Genomic DNA, 16,566 nt, shown 5'->3' with positions numbered 1-16,566 from the left:
ATTAAGCTGGTTTCATCTGTTTACACACAGGTCAACAGCAATCTTACAACTGGTTTTAAAATTTTCCCAAAAAATAAAACAACAAAAAAGAAAAACAGTATCTTTTTCATTATTATTTGAACAGGATTAAATGTGTGTACAAAGTGTATGTCCCCCTCTCATAAAGGACCATTTACAAAACCATGACACTTTTAAAATTTCAAAAATCATTTTAAAACTATAGCTTTTTTTATTATTATTTATTTTATTTTTTTTTGTAACAGGACTTTACCAATGCTGACGGACCAGCAGACAAAGACCAGTGAAGGACCAGCCTCCAGTCCACACTCTCAATCCCTTTCTCTCTTTTTCTCTCGCTCACTCGATCTCTCCGTGTCTCTCTATCTAACATTCTTCGTCCCTCACTAGCAGCTACCTCACAGAAACCACATTCAGCAGTATTGCACATTAAGCATGGAGGACGATTGTTCTGAGAGGGGGAAACGTGACACGAAATTAAAAATACGGACAGGATTAGAGAAACAGAACGAGGGGGCGGGAAAAAGGCCAACAGAATCATGCAAACAGCAAAACCTAGCGAGGCCTGGCTCTAATATACAAGAGCTTTTCTAATGAGCCAGTTAATCCTCGTACATCATAGCAGAGAGACGTCCAGACCTGCGTCCGGACACGTAGCAGAAGACACTCATCAACTAAGCACACCCTACAGAACAGCCACCAGCAGAGGCCACTGTCTCCCTCAGTGACCGCAGGATGGGGTGAGGGTGGGGGGTAAGGGGATGGGCTGAGATATATCGCTAAGATAGAACTCACACTGTGTTACAGACACAGCAAGCAAAATAGAGTTTTGTTGATTGCTCTGCTCTAATAGTATTTATTACTAAAGGCATAAATTCTATTTCTACAACATGCAGATAGAACTACTATAAAAAGTGCTTTACAGCTTGACTCAAGCTCCAAGTAAACGTTTTTTTTCTGTTTTGTTTTGAGGGGCACTTAAATTGTACATTTTGATAAAAGACAATAAAAAAATAAAAAAAAACACGAAAAAAAAAAATTATAAGAGTAGCGTTTTGGACCATGATTGCTTGCTCAATGTTGCTTCAGATTTTTAGGCGATTTTTCCTCATAGATTATTTTTATTTGGCACCGTTTTAGTCAGCTTTGGGTAAATGTTACAAATCCTCAACCGAAATAAATCAGAAGACTACGAAAAACAGTCCGAACCTGATATATATATATATCAGAATATCAGAAAAAAGACAGAATATACAATTTACCTCAAGACCACATATAATGATTAACATGTTAAGAAATAACCTATTGAATATCAACAAGATATCATCTCTTTAAGAGAGGCTGGGCAATGTTATATGAAACATGAAAAAAAAAATAATAAAAACTCAGAAACATTTAACTTGATATACTTCTCTCTCTCCCTCGCCTTTTCTCTCTCCCTCTTTTTCTGCGCAATAGTGTCACCATTAATCGTTTGTTTTACAATATAAAGACGTTCTGAAATACTGAGCGGGCCTAAATCAGTCTGGGTTACACAAAAAGCCCAGACCTCTTTAGTGTCCTCTGCTCCCTTCTTGTTTTTTTCCTATTTTTCCTATCCCTCCATCAAAAAAAAAAAAAAAACGGAAAAACAGCTGATGTTTTAAATAAAAAAAAAAGAAAATGAAAACTACTGAAATAGCAGTTTGGCCAAAAGCAACGGAGTTGATGTAGACAAATGATAAGAGTTAAGGCATGTAATGATGCACATTTAAAAGCCGGGACTAATCTAAAACTTTTACTGTATATCTGTATATATGGCTGAATTATAAAAACAGCAAAGCAGCAAAGACGGATTATGGTGAGCAAATGGAAGAAAAGGGAGATATAAGAAATATGGCAATGAAACGCATTGGCTAGATAGTTAATCTGCCATTGTACCCAATATTTGTTCACTTTTTAAATCATCACTGTTGTAATCATCAACATCAGTTTCACAGACCCTAAGATAGAGCCTGGTGGGACTCCACAAGACCGGCTAATCCAAACTGATGCAAAAAAAAATCTGTTTATGTGTAAGTATGAATTATTTAATAATAAACACCAGGGTTGAAAGGGTTAAAAGAGTGAGGGAAGGGAAACTGTACGCTCTGAATTTCCCCCAATAATGACAGGCTAGAATTCAGAGGAAATATCTGTCAGTGGCTCAGATTGGTGGGTAGACCTACACTACAGCTGGAACCGGTTACTTAATAAAACAGGAGTAAAAAGAAAAAAAGAACGAAACTCAACACCCCCATCAAAACCTCATCCTAAAAGGCTCGACACACACAGGCTCTCAAGGAACACTTTTTTTTCCACCCAGTATCAAACACAAAATATACGCATCAGACTGTATATAAAAACATGTCTTACAATTAGACATTAGACGACATTCATTCTTTGAAACACAACGACAAGAGGAGGCACAGATAAAAGACAAACGGAAAAGAAATCACAATGATAAAAAAAACCCCACAATAAAACATTCAAACAAAATAAAACAAACAAGAACAAAATAAACATGAGTGTTTGCTAGTCTGAAAATGTTCTCAGCACATAACGATGCCAGAAATCAAATACATTTGATTGGTCTTGATTAGAGGAGCAGTGCCCAAAGAAAAAAAAAAAAACGGCCTGGTCCTGGGTCGGCGTACGAGTGCCTCTGGTGAGTGATGACGCTTTCTTTGGAATACAATATCAATCAGAAAGACCTATTTACAAAGAGCAACATTCAAACCGTGTGATTGGGCCAACATTACGCAGCCACTGGGGACCGAGGTTAAGGCTATTAAGGCTGTAGACCAATATACCAGCAGGATGCAGGAATGGGAGGAATTGGAGAGTGGGAGAGACGTGGGCGAGCAAATATATTGCAAATATTAACTAGGCAGAACCACACGGATACGGAAATAGAAAATTACAGCAGCTTCCAGCAGAATGAGGGCTTCTAATACCCCACATACTCTGATTAATAATATTTTTTGTGCCTGTGCTGCTGGGCTGGGCTGCTTAGCTTGTCGCATATATGTATATATATATCGCATATTTAACAAAGTGCTTTCATTGCTGCTTTTTTTTTGAGAGGACAGATTTGGGCAAGGGAGAACAGGAATGCTTTTTAAGGAAGGATAAAACAAAAGAAGTAGGAAAGAAAAAAAAAGAGAAATATCGTAAAGGAACACAGAAAGCAAAGCAGATGTTCACGGACATGTCTGTCAAGGGTTACATTTTATTATTAGCATTGAGCTAATAATAACTAAACCTGATCAGGTGATGGTAATGGTGGCGGTGGTGGTCAGTCAGATACTCATTTACTCAGGTGCACATTTAGCAGAAAGAACACACCTGAAATACATGATTCTAAGTTGGGGATTGTCAAAGGAAATCCGTCCAAAGACAGACAGGAAGGGCAGAGTTAAAGGAAGTTAAGTGCTTTCTGTTGTTTTTTTCTTTCCTTTTTTTTTTTTAACTGCAATGCAATATTTTGGACAACTGGTTCTGAACACACAACCTGTAAAAGGTACTATCCTGTATAATAGTATCCTCAATATCTTTATATAACGCAAATATTACATTGCGCAATGTCAAATGTAGTGGGCGTCTGAGATGACTTTTTAAAACTTTTTTCAACAATTCCATAATCTGAGATCTGAAACCATCAAATCATAATAATCTAAAACTTTTTTCTCTTCCTGATGTTCACTTAATTTCAATCTTATTCACAGTTTTATTAAAGCTTTCTTTTCTTTTTTTTACTCTTTTACCACTTTTAAAAAAGTACTTTCACATAAATCTATGGTACACGAAAATAAAATGTGGGTCTATACTGTATATATATATATATATATATTTAGAGTGTACGTCTATGTATTTACAAACGCAGCTATCTGTACAACACGGTTTGAGAGCACGGCAGCCCGAGAGTCGTACAAAGAGCCCTTTCTGCCTCGCTGGTTGAGAGGACAGGGCCGTATAAATATTCTGATAGATCTTTTGGGCTGCCTGTTGGAAAAGTGACTCACACTTTCCTGTGAATAAACAGTGCGGAGTGCAGGAACAGCTCGGGCAGCTCCGGCACAACAGAGACCACAGACCTGTCTACGGGGCGTGAGCCGACTGTGGCAGACTGTTCATTTACTGTTCGTTTTTTTTTTTTTTTTCTTCTTCTTTCTTGTAAGTGCTTCAGATTGTTCCCCTACATGTCCTGGTGTGGAGGTGTCAGTGCGGGCGGGCTGCAGCTTTAAGAGTCTGGGCTTGATGCAGCTGTCCAAGTTCATTAGCTGGTCTACAGTCACCCTGTTAAACTGCAGCACGTTTTTTTTTTCATTCTTTTTTCCTCCTTTTTAAATTACCAGGAGGTCGGTGGACAGCGGAGTGGCTGGTACGGGTACAGATAGCATCTCTGGATGGACTGAAGTAGCAAGTGTGACATTCACTGTCAGTCTGAATCTCTTCCTTCAGTAGCTGGTCCCTCGCCCCCCGAAGCCCAGTTTCCAGCAGCCAGTCAGCCAATCAGCCAGCAGGCTGGCCCCTCCCATCAGCTAGCCATCACCCGACAGACTCAGTCCCACTGGACTGTGTCGCTTCGCCTCGGTTCCAGAACTGCTGCTGAGAGCTGGAGACTCAGGAGCTCAGCTGTAGCTCTGCAGATGCACATGACCTCAACGAGACAATTCACAACTCTTTAGACACTTTTGTCTTTTATGACGAATTGTCTTTTATGTCCAAAATAGAGCTTACTAGAAAACCAAGAAACCAAGGCTATGATTTGTCCACCACGCTTGCATCACTGTTTCAGAGCTAGAACAATCTAGGCTCCTTTAACTGCTTAGACACATCCATCTTCTTGACCATGACCATGATCACGATCACGATCCAAGCTTTCTTCAAAGCTTCCTCATGCACGTACTTTAACAATACTGACTGATATTGATCATGAGCTGCCTTACACTCCTTTAGAAGTGCTTTTTAATTTTGTGATGAGGATGAGATCAGCCCTCACAAAGCCTCAGTCCTCTGACTCTGGGCCTGCAAGTAGCTTCACCACAACTTCTCTCTCTCTGAAAACCTACTAAAAACCAGGAGGAGATCCATTTAAGGCTTCAACAACTATCTCATCTATCTTATAGCCCTTGTCCAAAAATCTTGCTGGAAGATTTAAGCTCAATCTTGTGCTGCGACTCTTCTTTTTTCTCTCTTGCTGAGCTGAAACATTCAGGAGCATGGTGTGAAGAGCCCTCCTTAGCAGATGACGGGAACCCCGTCAGTGTTGAAAATCATTCCGGTGGTGGGTTCGTAAGTGCCGGCCAGGTAGTAGAGGTCCTCGCTGTCTTGGTACTTCTTGGTTTTGATCATCTGTTCATACTGCTCCAGGCTGACCACCAAGCACTTGTGGGAGATGGTCTGGACATCATTCTCATCGATGTGAGATGATTGGTACAGAGCCCGCTAAAAAAAAAAAAGAATGCACACTTTGAGTTAGTCATGCACTCAGATTTGGTAAGTGTATGTTTTAAGTATTTTGGTATATTGAGTTTTATACTACTGCATGAATCGACTTACTTCCATAAAGTCTTTCCTCTGGCTGGAGGCTTGTAGAACAGCAGGGAGACTCCTCCCAGATAACTGATCCCAGTTCTGTTAAGGTAAGATATGAAAGAAGCCTCTGAAATACAGCATAACTCTATATAATATACTATAGCAAAATAATTTCACGAGCTCAGTTTTAGGGCTGCAACAATTAATCAACACAATTGATTATAAAATTTGGATTTCTTCTGAGGCTGAAATAACAAAAAAAAAAAAAGATGCAGAGCTTTCAGACCTTAAATAATGCAAAGAAAACAAGTTCATATTCATAAAGTTTTAAGAGTTCAGAAATCAATTTCTGGTGGAATAACCCTGGTTGTTAATCCCAGTTTTTTATGCATCTTGGCATGTTTTCCTCCACCAGTCTTACACACTGCTTTTGGATAACTTTATGCCTTTACTCCTGGTGCAAAGATTCAAGCAGTTCAGCTTGGTTTGATGGCTTGTGATCATCCATCTTCCTCTTGATTATATTCCAGTGGCTTTCAATTAGGTGAAATCAAAGAAACTTATTTCACATAATTTTTAAGTTGTCTCTTATTTTTTAGAGCTCTACATAGTATTATAAGAATATATAAGTTAGTATGTTCACCTTAAAACACACTAGATAATCAATTTCAAATAAGGTTCCTCAAATTTTAACTGTTTTAATAGTCTGCACAAACAAAAAAACAAAACAAAAAAGAATATCTAAAATTAAAAAACCTTAAATCTGCTAAAAATATAATCTGTTACTGTATACATATACATTATACATATACAAACCATAAGCAAAGGTGGGGGATATGACAGAAATAATTGTTGACTAATCATCTAATCATAATAATACTCAGGTTAATTGACTAAATAATAATTAGATTCAGCCCTATTCAGTACTCAATTCAGAACTGTGGAAAAACAAAAAAAAAAAAAAATAAAAACAGAAAAATAACCTTTTTATCATGAAGTTTCTTTCCAGGGTTGGTCTCCTCTGGATGGTAGAACCATTTGACACGGACCACCATGTTGTTTCCCCAGGACTCCCACATGCTCTGGATGTGACCAATAAACGGGAGATTGGGTCGTCCAGCGGATAAGAAAACAGCGCAGTCTCCAATGCGGATCATTTCCTTCCCACGCATGATGGCCTTGTAGAAGAGCTTCTTCGCTTTGCCCTTCATCCCCCGTCTCTGCAATCAGAAGATAAACACTTTTCAGTCTGGACCAGAGTTAATCAAAAAGCAAGGTGGCCTTTAGAGAGACTCCTAAGCCCAAAAAAACACTGAAAGGAACTACAGAGCAGTCGATGAATGCCAGCGGAGTTATCTGGAGTGGAATAATCTTTCAGTTGGGTGTAGTAATGTAAACGCTTAGATGTCTCAAGTTGTTCTCAGCCAACAATAACAAAAAAAGTAAGAGAGTATTTAGATTCTGATGTTACTTTCAGGTCCTTGAGAGCAGCGGATTCTAAACTGAATCTAAAGCAACATAATCCTTTACATTTTTGACATGGTTTAACAGATTAAACAAAATAAATCAATAAGTACATTATAGAATTATTATAGAATTATAGATTAATGCCCTGAAGTGCTTACTATGCGTTCATGAGGATGATTTTATATGAGCAGACATTGAACCCTTTGAAAATAATTAAAAACTTTAATAAAAAAAAAATTAACCTTTTATCAAGCATTTCTGCCTTTTTGGAGAAATCTACTTTCTTTTTTTTTATTATTTGAAAAAATAAAATGTGCTTTATTTAGACTTTGAACCCTTTGAAAACCCTTTGAACCCTTTGAAAATAATTAAAAACTTTAATAAAAAAAATAACCTTTTATCAAGCATTTCTGCCTTTTTGGAGAAATCTACTTTCTTTTTTTTACTATTTGAAAAAAATAAAATAAAATGTGCTTTATTTAGACTTTATTTCCCAGCTGTCCACCAAAGGCAATAGACGTTAATTTAAGGTTGAATGTTGGTCATGATAACGTCTAATACTGTGAAGTGCCTGCAGGGTTAAGTTTTGGCCCCAAATTGCAAACGTAATTTCTTATATAATTATGTAAATATTCCACGGTTACATTTAAACCGTACATTCAAACAACTTCTTACAGTTAATAATACTGTATTAGGAAAGATTTAAGACCTGATCTCCAGGTGGACCCACCTGTGTCGGCTTGCCGAACCACTTCCACAGCTGTCTTGCCGGCAGGAAGGCGGAGATCTTGGGCCTGTTCTCCACAGAGGGCAGTCTCTGCCTCTTGGCCAGCTCTTTAGTAGTGGGTAGGTGGATTCCCTCCCTCTTCTTCGGCCGGCCCACGCTCTTCTTCACCTTCTGCTGCTGTTTCTGTTGCTTCTGCTGCTGTTTGGGAGGATCCTGCTGTTTCTGGACCTTGGCGTTGGTAGGAGTGACCGGGGTCTCTGACTTCACTTCCTGCTTCACCTCTATATGCTCATGCCCCTCATCCTCCTCCTCCTCTTCGTCTTCTTCTTCGTCTTCATCGTCCCTATCGTCCTGAGGAGCAGCCTCTTCCTGAGGAGAGGAGGGCTGAGGAGCAGTGGTTGGAGCTTCGTCGTCTGAGCTGCAGGAGGACTCCTCGTCACTGGTGGTGGAGGAGGATGAAGAGGAGGAGGAGGAGTTGAATCCAGCTGATGAAGAAGAGCTGCTGGTGGAGGAGCTGGAGGAGGTGGGGCTGGAGGCCCGGGAGCTGGGGGAGCTGCTGTCTTGCTTGGCCTTCTTCTTCTCTGGAACGTTCCTACGCTCCTCCTCTCCCTCGGACTCGGAGCTGCTGCTACTGCTGCTGCTGCAGCTGGCAGGCTGAGCCTCCTTCTTCTTCTCCTTCTTTTCTCCAGAGCTTTTAACCTTCACCATGCCCTCGGCTGAGCTGCCCATTTTGCGGATGCTGTAGGTGGACATGTTGCTGTCCACACTGACGGCTTCAGGCTCTTGTTTGACTTTGGGTTTGGGTTTCAGGGGTTTTTCTGCAGGGTTAGTAGAGGAGGTGGTAGTGGTGGAGGTTGCATTGACAGTAGTGTAGCCGACACCCATTACAGCCTTGTTGGTGGGATCTCTCTTAGCAGTGTTCTGATGGCCCTCCATCATCATCAGGGCTTTGGTCTTCTTGGTCTTGGGGGACATCACGCCCTCGTGGTCCAATTTGATCAGGATCTCAGTTTGCGGCTGCTTGCGTTGGGTTTTAATCCCAAACCCCGCTCCATCATCTTCACTTTTCCGCACTTTTTTAACAGACTTTGCTTTTCCTCCCTCATTGGTGGACATAAAGGAAGCGAGTGACGCAGAAGGGTCGTTATAAAGATCCACAGACAGAACTTTTCCATAAAGTGCTGATGAGTAGATGGATTGGGGCTGGGATTGGGAGCGCACTTTGGCTGGGGGCTTTCCAATCGCGGTTTTCTTCTGGCTTTCGTTGGTTACAGGCATGGAGGGGCTGCTCACGCTGGGTGATTGGATCTTATTGGCTGGCTTCGAGCTGCTTTTCTGGGCAGACAGGGGCCTCTCCTGGACCTGAGTGGGCGCTGATGCGTCAGCTTTTTCGTGCTCCTTTGGAGCCACTTCAGGCTCTGGAAAGCAGAACACAAGGGAGGGGTTTAATATGCCTGAGCACAACACTGACCTACATGGAATGCAGTGAAGCTAAAAGCTGTCACTGTTTCTGCCAGAAAGCGTTTTTCCCCTCCAGCCACAAGAAAATGATTTAATATCTACAAAACCACCAATCGTATCCACCTTCGGCCAATCACATTCTGTCTCGTTTCATTAATTCCAGCAGAGCCAGCTGAGTATAACTGAAATATGTAATAAAGCAGCAAAAAAAGATTTGATGATCATGAAGTGTGAGTGTGTTTAGAGTGAAGGTAGTAAATTACCAGGCTTGGGTTTGGGTTTTCTCCCTCGACCTTTGCTCTTTGGAGCAGGATCCTCTGGGCTTTTAGGGACTGGCTCTTTGCTCTCTGAAACATCCTTACTGCACTTCCTGCCACGCCTTTTAGTGCTGGCCACTAAGAGGGCAGGAGACGGCTCGGCACCTGTAAAGAAACACAAAAAAAAGTATTTTAAGTCTGGATCATCAATGCAGGTGGTGATTTAAAAGCATAACAATAATAAAAAGCTACATTCACATTACAAGGCTCATTAGTCAGATTTTTAGGATTTTTTACATGAGTATTATTCATTATTACGTAACCTGAATGTCTGTACTGTGTGCACACAATTAAAAGTTTATACAGCTGTCAGAACAGGCAGAACAGGCAAAAAAGATTTTGGTGCATTATTCTGCAAACACTATTAATTATCATCAGATATGCCAACAGTCCTGGCTACATATACCATCTATGAAAATGACTCACATCCTATTTGAAAATATTGGATTTGAAATGTCCATACAGCTATGGGAAATAGAGTTTCACAATGAGGCATAAATTCCTATTTGATTTGACTTCAGACTGGTAATTTACTGGTAATAATATAATTTCCCTGTTGGACAAAATAGTCTGTTTTTATATTTTTCTGTTTACCACAGTTACATTGTTTCCAAATTTCATGATGAATAAAACAATAAAAATGCTTCAATATGACTGAATAAAATCTTTTCACACACGTAAAGTTGTGTGAAAGCAATATGTTAAAAAAGTAAACTGTGAGGTAGCAGTGCCTTGTAAGCATAAATGGAACTGAATATACTGCAAGATTTCCTCCCAGACTCCTCATTTTTTAAAGAACACTCTTAAACTGCAGTTCATAAATACAAACAAGTCAGTCTGAGAGTTGATCAATTGCAATCCACAGGCAATTTAAGGGAAAACAGCTTTTCCACTGAATCCATCATCACACCTCAAGCACGAAAGCAAACAAATCAGAGCCTGCGCAGACTCCAACTCAAACACTCTGCGTTCATACAGTCCATTAGCATAGCTTTCAGATCTGGGCCTGCGTGCGTTTCGCAAACTCCCCGAGCCGGGAGGGAAAGCAGAGCGGAGCACTCACACTGGATCTTGTAGTCCGGTGGGAGCAGCCTAATGTGTGACAGCGGGATGCGTCCGGTGTCCCCGTCGTCGAACTCCACCGTGATCAAGTCGTCCGCCTCGTCCGCGTCGGGGCTCCCTGGAGAGGCAGAACAGGGCGAGAGATTGATGCGGCAGAACGTATATCACCTCAATTTACATTTCCGGTGAGCGAGACCGCAAATCCTCCCATGCAAATGGCCGTCAAAAGGCGAAAAGCACCAATTTCTCAGCTGCGTCTCGAGGGCCGCTGCGCTGCGTATATACAGGGCCCTTTTTATTCTCGTCAGCTGACAGCAGCAGTAGCTGCGGCCTCCCGTAGCCTCGGCTGCTTTAAGAGTTTTTTTGACAAGCTTCCAGCTCCCTCCTGCCTTGGTGGGAGGGAAAATAAATAATAATAGAAGCAGAAGGGCTGCATGAAGCTAACCACATCATGCTTCATCCCTCAGCCCCTGCACTTCCCCACCGCCTCTGGCAGGCCTGCTGGCCTTGGCTAAAAGCTTGAGATTAAAGGAAATTAAACAAGCCTCTGGCCTGAAAGGTTAGCTGTACAGAGGACAGGGGTGATTTGTGCTGCTTTTTTGCTGTTTTTTTGCTGCTTTTTGTATCCGAGTTGGGTTGAGGGAGCGAGTCAGTGAGTCTACAGTATATAAAACGTGCCAATTGATGCGGTTACAGCTAGTGTGAAGCACTTTACTAGAGAGTGACTGAGAAGGAGAAAAACAGTATCTTACCTCTGACGACAGTGCCGGGGTACAGGCAGCGGTACTGCTGGCTCCAATAGGCTGCGATCCTCGTCCCCTGGGGCAGGTACCTCACAGAGGGGGGCTTTACATCGATAATCTGGAGGGGACGGAGGAGGTGCAAGACATGGGAAAAAATTAAATCAAGACATTTATGCATTCTGCAAGCTCTGCTCTACGAGTTTAATCTATACACGATGCACAGGGACTAGTGTCTGTTCTAATTCACCGCTGAATGACTCATGCATCGCCTCTCTGGCAGCGGAACATTTCTCTTTTGTATATAATCCATCTGAGAGAGTGTGTGCGCGAGCTACGGCCCGGGTTGCTTTTGGCCGAGCTTCTCGCTTCCTACGGTCCATTAGAAAGGAGAGAGGTAGTAGCTGAGAGCCCTCACTGCCTAAACCAACAGTCAGAATTAGTGGAGCAAAACATGCCCTTAGCGTAGCGGGGAGTGGAAGGTGCTAAAGAGGTCCTATGTTGGAACATGTACAGGGCCTGTTAGCTGAGGCAGAGTGCGCGCGCCCCCGGCCATGCTGCCATCGCCGCCGTCGCTGCTGCTGCTGTGTGCTAGGACGTGCCCGGGCCTCATTAGTGAGTGTGTAGAAGAACAGTGTGTGGAAGTACTGACCGCCTCCTGCAGCAGCTGCTCCAGGCAGTAGATGTGAGGCCTGTTCCCTCTCTCGCCTTCAACCACCACGCTGTATCTGCAAGACACGAGGACCGTCATTAGCACACAACCTGACCGCCGTGGCCCTGACAGCCCTGACACTGCTGAGTGACCTGCTCCACTCACAGAAAGAGAGAAAGAGGGAGAATACTCACAGGTACCACATGAGACAAGGACCCCTACAGGGCATTCAAATATTAGTACAGTGCACTGCAGGAAAGTTTTAAAACACCTGAATAAGCAGCAGCACACACACAAAATGAAATAACCTACATAAGGATGGCCACATATCTCACCAGCCTGCAAAATACCCTCCCCCCCCCCCCCCAGTATGTCAGAATAAAAATAACCCAGCTGACAGAAATAGGCCATGTGTACTACGCTGCATGTGAAAGTATTTAAGGGGTGGGATGGACAGGACAGGGCTCCAGCATGAGGAGCTGAGAAAGCTGGAACTGAGGCGGTCCTAACAAAGACAGGCCTCCTCAGAGGACCAGCCAGACAGACAAGGCTTTGAGCTGCTCTTTATTCCCCAATACCCAAAGGCTGTTTTCACTCCAACAGCCAGCTTCTCCTCTGGGATTAGATTCAGTAGCAGCACTGCTTTTTCACATTTCTGTCCTGATAAGTTCATCCTGTGTATTTACACTTTTTACAATTTGGTCTAGTACTAAAAAAAGCATGATTTACCTTAAACCTCTCTTTTCATAGTGTGGCATTGGTCGTCATAAAATGAAAGAAATGACTGGTTGTACTATGGTTATACTACAAGTGCAAAAAATCTTGGTAAAATGTGTTCCTGCATCCTCAATTTAAAAACTTTAGCAGTGCTTTAGCATTGGTTCTAAACCCATTAGCGACCAATGTAATACAAGAAAACTAAAACAGAACTAGAATACAATCAAAGACATTCAAACAAATCTAGAAACAATATCTGTATAAATGTATTGTAAATGTCATGGCAATACATTAGAACTACACTAGGAATAAAACATAACCTATAATCAAACATACAAAAAACACAAATTGAATTCATGTTTAATGTGTTACACAAAACTTGTAACAATACAGCTCTGGAAAAAAAGAGACCACTTGATGAATGAATGAATGAATGATGGGTTTCTTTGATTTTACCAAATTAAAAACCTCTGGAATATAATCAAGAGGAATACTGATGATCACAAGCCATCAAACCAAACTGAACTGCTTGAATTTTTGCAGCAGTAGTGACAAAGTTATCCAAAAGCAGTGTGTAAGAGTGGTGGAGGAGAACATGCCAAAACTGTGATTAAAAACCAGGGCTGTCCCACCAAATATTGATTTCTGGACTCTGAAAACTTTATGAATATGAACTTGTTTTCTTTGCATTATTTGAGGTCTGAAAGCTCTGCGTCTTTTTTAGTTTTTCAGCCATTTCCCATTTTCTGCGCATAAATGCTCTAAATGACAATATTTTTATTTGGAATTTGGGAGAAATGTTGACCGTAGTTTATATACCTATAAATAGCAAAATCATAGAATCTGATTGTGAAGTGTTTACATATTTTTCAGGGTAACAGAGATGCATTTTATTGTCATGTTTCTGCCATTCAACAACAATATAATTCATAGGGGGTCTAGAACATTAAGGTTGACTATTTTCTTTTCTATTTCAATGTAATGCTTAGCTTAAAGTGAGGAGCTTTGTCACCCCAGTACATTTCCTTTTCTTTTCCCAGCTTTCAGACAATGATATTCTGTCAATGTCATTCCGACCCAGTGAATATAATCAGCATTGCACACTTTTTTTCAATGGGGGGATAAGGTTAAGACAGCCAAAGACAGGTTTTGCAGCTTTTTACAGCAATTTGATCATGAAAAATGATTGACTATGCAGTCACAATGCCTATTAAAGGGTTAAAAACACTGTGCAAGGCTGAGTTTCTGTGTGGGATGTGATAGGCCTAAAGTTGGAGAGCGCCAAGACCTCTGGGATATTATTACTGTAGCTGATCTTCACCCATGACATGGGAAGAGGAGACACGAGAGCTTGATTTAGAAGTTAAAAATATTCCATTATATTCCTCAAACAAAGAGCGGCACTCACGTTTATGAGGCTTTGAGATGCTGGCCTGCAGGGAGTATGAGATATATTTAAATTAATAAATAACACTCTGACGGTCAGATGTTTGACCTGCTCTCATCTGGATGCATGAGGGAGCTCGCAGCTCCAGCGTGGGCCCAGAGCCAGCTGTCAGGCACGTCCGTCAGAGTGGCAGTCCTATTACTGAGACACGGGCCTGCGAGGTGATCTGGCACCCCCTCCTCCCCAAACACTTCCTCCAGCACGGCCCCAGACACACTCTCCAGCAGCAGACTCTCCTGAGAGGCAGCCCGAGGGGGCAGGGACGCTGTTGGGAACAGCCAATCACCCTTGTCTGGAGGCTTCGCTTAAATTCACACCAGCTGCTCCCTGACGGGAGAGGGCGTGTTACTGGGCTTGGGATGCTGCTAGCAGGGTTAAAGACTGAATCTGCTACACTGTAGGATAGATAACCCACACAGATTCATAGAGAAACGGGTAACATGGCTTTGGATTCTAACTGAAAGTGAAAAAAACTGATGGAAAAATGCTAAATCATGGTCTAAATAGACAGTAGAGACAAATTTAAAGTAGCATTAGTTGATTTTCTTTCCCTTGCACCATAATAGCCCACCCTAATTGCTTCAACACCCCATTACTCCACCATAATCTCCTTAACAACATAATACTCCACCCTAATCTCATCAATGCCCCAATATTCCACCATCTCCACACCACCATACTACCCACCCTTATCTCCTTAACAAAATAATATTCCACACTAATCTCCTTAACACCCCATTACTCCACCATAATCTCCTTACTACCATAATACTCCACCCTCATCTCATCCATGACTTGACCATCTCCACAAGATAATACTCCAGTCTTTGCCTCAACACCCCATTACTCCATCATCTCCCCAACATCATTATACCAGACTCTTATCTCTTCAACACCCCATTACTCCACCATCATCTCCTCAACACCATTATCCTCCACCCTCATCTCATTAATGCTCCATGACTTGACCATCTCCACAAGATAATACTCCAGTCTTTGCCTCAACACCCCATTACTCCACCTACATCTCCTTAACGCCTATAACTCTTACTACACCTTCATCTCTTCAACACCATAACACCCAATCCTAATCTTTCAACACCCCATTACTTGACCATCATCTCCACATCACCATAATACCCCACCATCATCTCCAAAACACCATAATATCCCACCTTAATTTCTTCAGCACCCCATTATTCCACCATCATCTCCACACCACCATAATGCCCACCCTTATCTCCTTAACAAAATAATACTCTACCCTAATCTCAACACCTCATTACTCCATCATCTCCTCAACACCATAATACCACACTCTTATTCCTTGAACACCCCATTACTCCACCATTATCTCCTCAACACCATAATACTCCACCAACATCTCCTCAACACTGGATCCTCAACACATTCTGGATCCTCAACTAATGCACCTTTAATATAAACGTTATTAGACAGACCTAGCCATAAAGACAAGCTGCTACAGTTTATGAGGATTTGTCACTTTCGATCTAGAGTGATGGTGAATTTACACACCAGAATGCACATAAACCATGAGCTGAATATGAATACCAGCAGCATTATTTGACAGAAAGTAGAGCTGTCTGCTATTTATGGGCACAGAATGGTATTTGCAGTATACAGTTTTGAGATATTCAAGAATCTTTGATGATGAAGCGAGGAACTGAGGAACGGAACTGGTTTTCTTATAGAAGGTGATAATTCCTGTTTTCACACATCGGCCCCGAGCTCAGAGACTACATAAATAAAAAATGGGAAGCCACTGAAGGGTGAAGAGAAAGTTTCAAATTATTTTCCCATTACCCATAAATAATGGGCCGGAGTCATTAGCATGGCGTTCACGTCACGCGCATGACAATGGGCCTGCCAGCAGCCTCTCCTGCAGTCACTGAGCAGGTCTGCTGAAAGCAGCGGCTTGGGGGAGACTCGGCCACTTCTCTTCCTTTCCCCCTGGATTCTGCTCCTAATTCACCACTGATCGCTTTAATTACTGACCCCACCATTTAACAGAGAGTGCTTCTATATATGGCCGTGTCTGAAGACTGCAGAGACACTGGCTCACTACAGCAGAACAGAGTGAAAAGAGATGGAGGGGGAAGAGTATTCACACCTACACTGACTAAAGGGTAATGAAGACGAGCACGGGAATATAAACAGCAGCGGCGGTTCACATTCATCAGAATGTGGCAATAATGGCAATAATAATTGCATCACAAATTTAAAAGACATTTTCCATAAAACATGAATTTAAGGGAAAATCTACTAATTGTCAATAAGTCACATCTATAGGATTATAAAAATGCATTTACAAAAATCACAGTTTCGTCACCATAGTTCAGGACAAATTTGATACAGTAGCACATATTTGGCTATTTGTG

The 16,566-nt window shown here is 41.8% G+C and overlaps 1 protein-coding gene across 4 annotated transcripts in view; it reads right to left on the bottom strand.

The window, feature by feature from the left end:
- Window positions 1–1,625: 1,625 nt before the first annotated feature.
- The window catches only part of tnrc18 (trinucleotide repeat containing 18), a 110,366-nt gene continuing 95,425 nt past the window's right edge, over window positions 1,626–16,566 (bottom strand). For all 4 annotated transcript variants that reach the window (XM_007247822.4, XM_007247823.4, XM_022683370.2 and 1 more), the window contains 8 exons: window positions 12,004–12,079; window positions 11,364–11,472; window positions 10,613–10,729; window positions 9,496–9,654; window positions 7,775–9,189; window positions 6,561–6,797; window positions 5,602–5,676; window positions 1,626–5,487 (listed from right to left, as the gene is read on the bottom strand). In XM_007247822.4, coding sequence (XP_007247884.3) covers window positions 5,281–5,487; window positions 5,602–5,676; window positions 6,561–6,797; window positions 7,775–9,189; window positions 9,496–9,654; window positions 10,613–10,729; window positions 11,364–11,472; window positions 12,004–12,079 — 2,395 coding nt within the window. In that variant the 3' untranslated portion in view covers window positions 1,626–5,280. The remainder of the gene's footprint in view (window positions 5,488–5,601; window positions 5,677–6,560; window positions 6,798–7,774; window positions 9,190–9,495; window positions 9,655–10,612; window positions 10,730–11,363; window positions 11,473–12,003; window positions 12,080–16,566) is intronic.

This window comes from Astyanax mexicanus, chromosome 3, assembly GCF_023375975.1.
Source record: "Astyanax mexicanus isolate ESR-SI-001 chromosome 3, AstMex3_surface, whole genome shotgun sequence".
In the NCBI taxonomy this organism is placed as follows: domain Eukaryota; kingdom Metazoa; phylum Chordata; class Actinopteri; order Characiformes; family Acestrorhamphidae; genus Astyanax; species Astyanax mexicanus.
The sequence above is the reverse complement of the archived record's forward strand: the minus strand, read 5'-3'. Positions and strand labels throughout refer to the sequence as shown.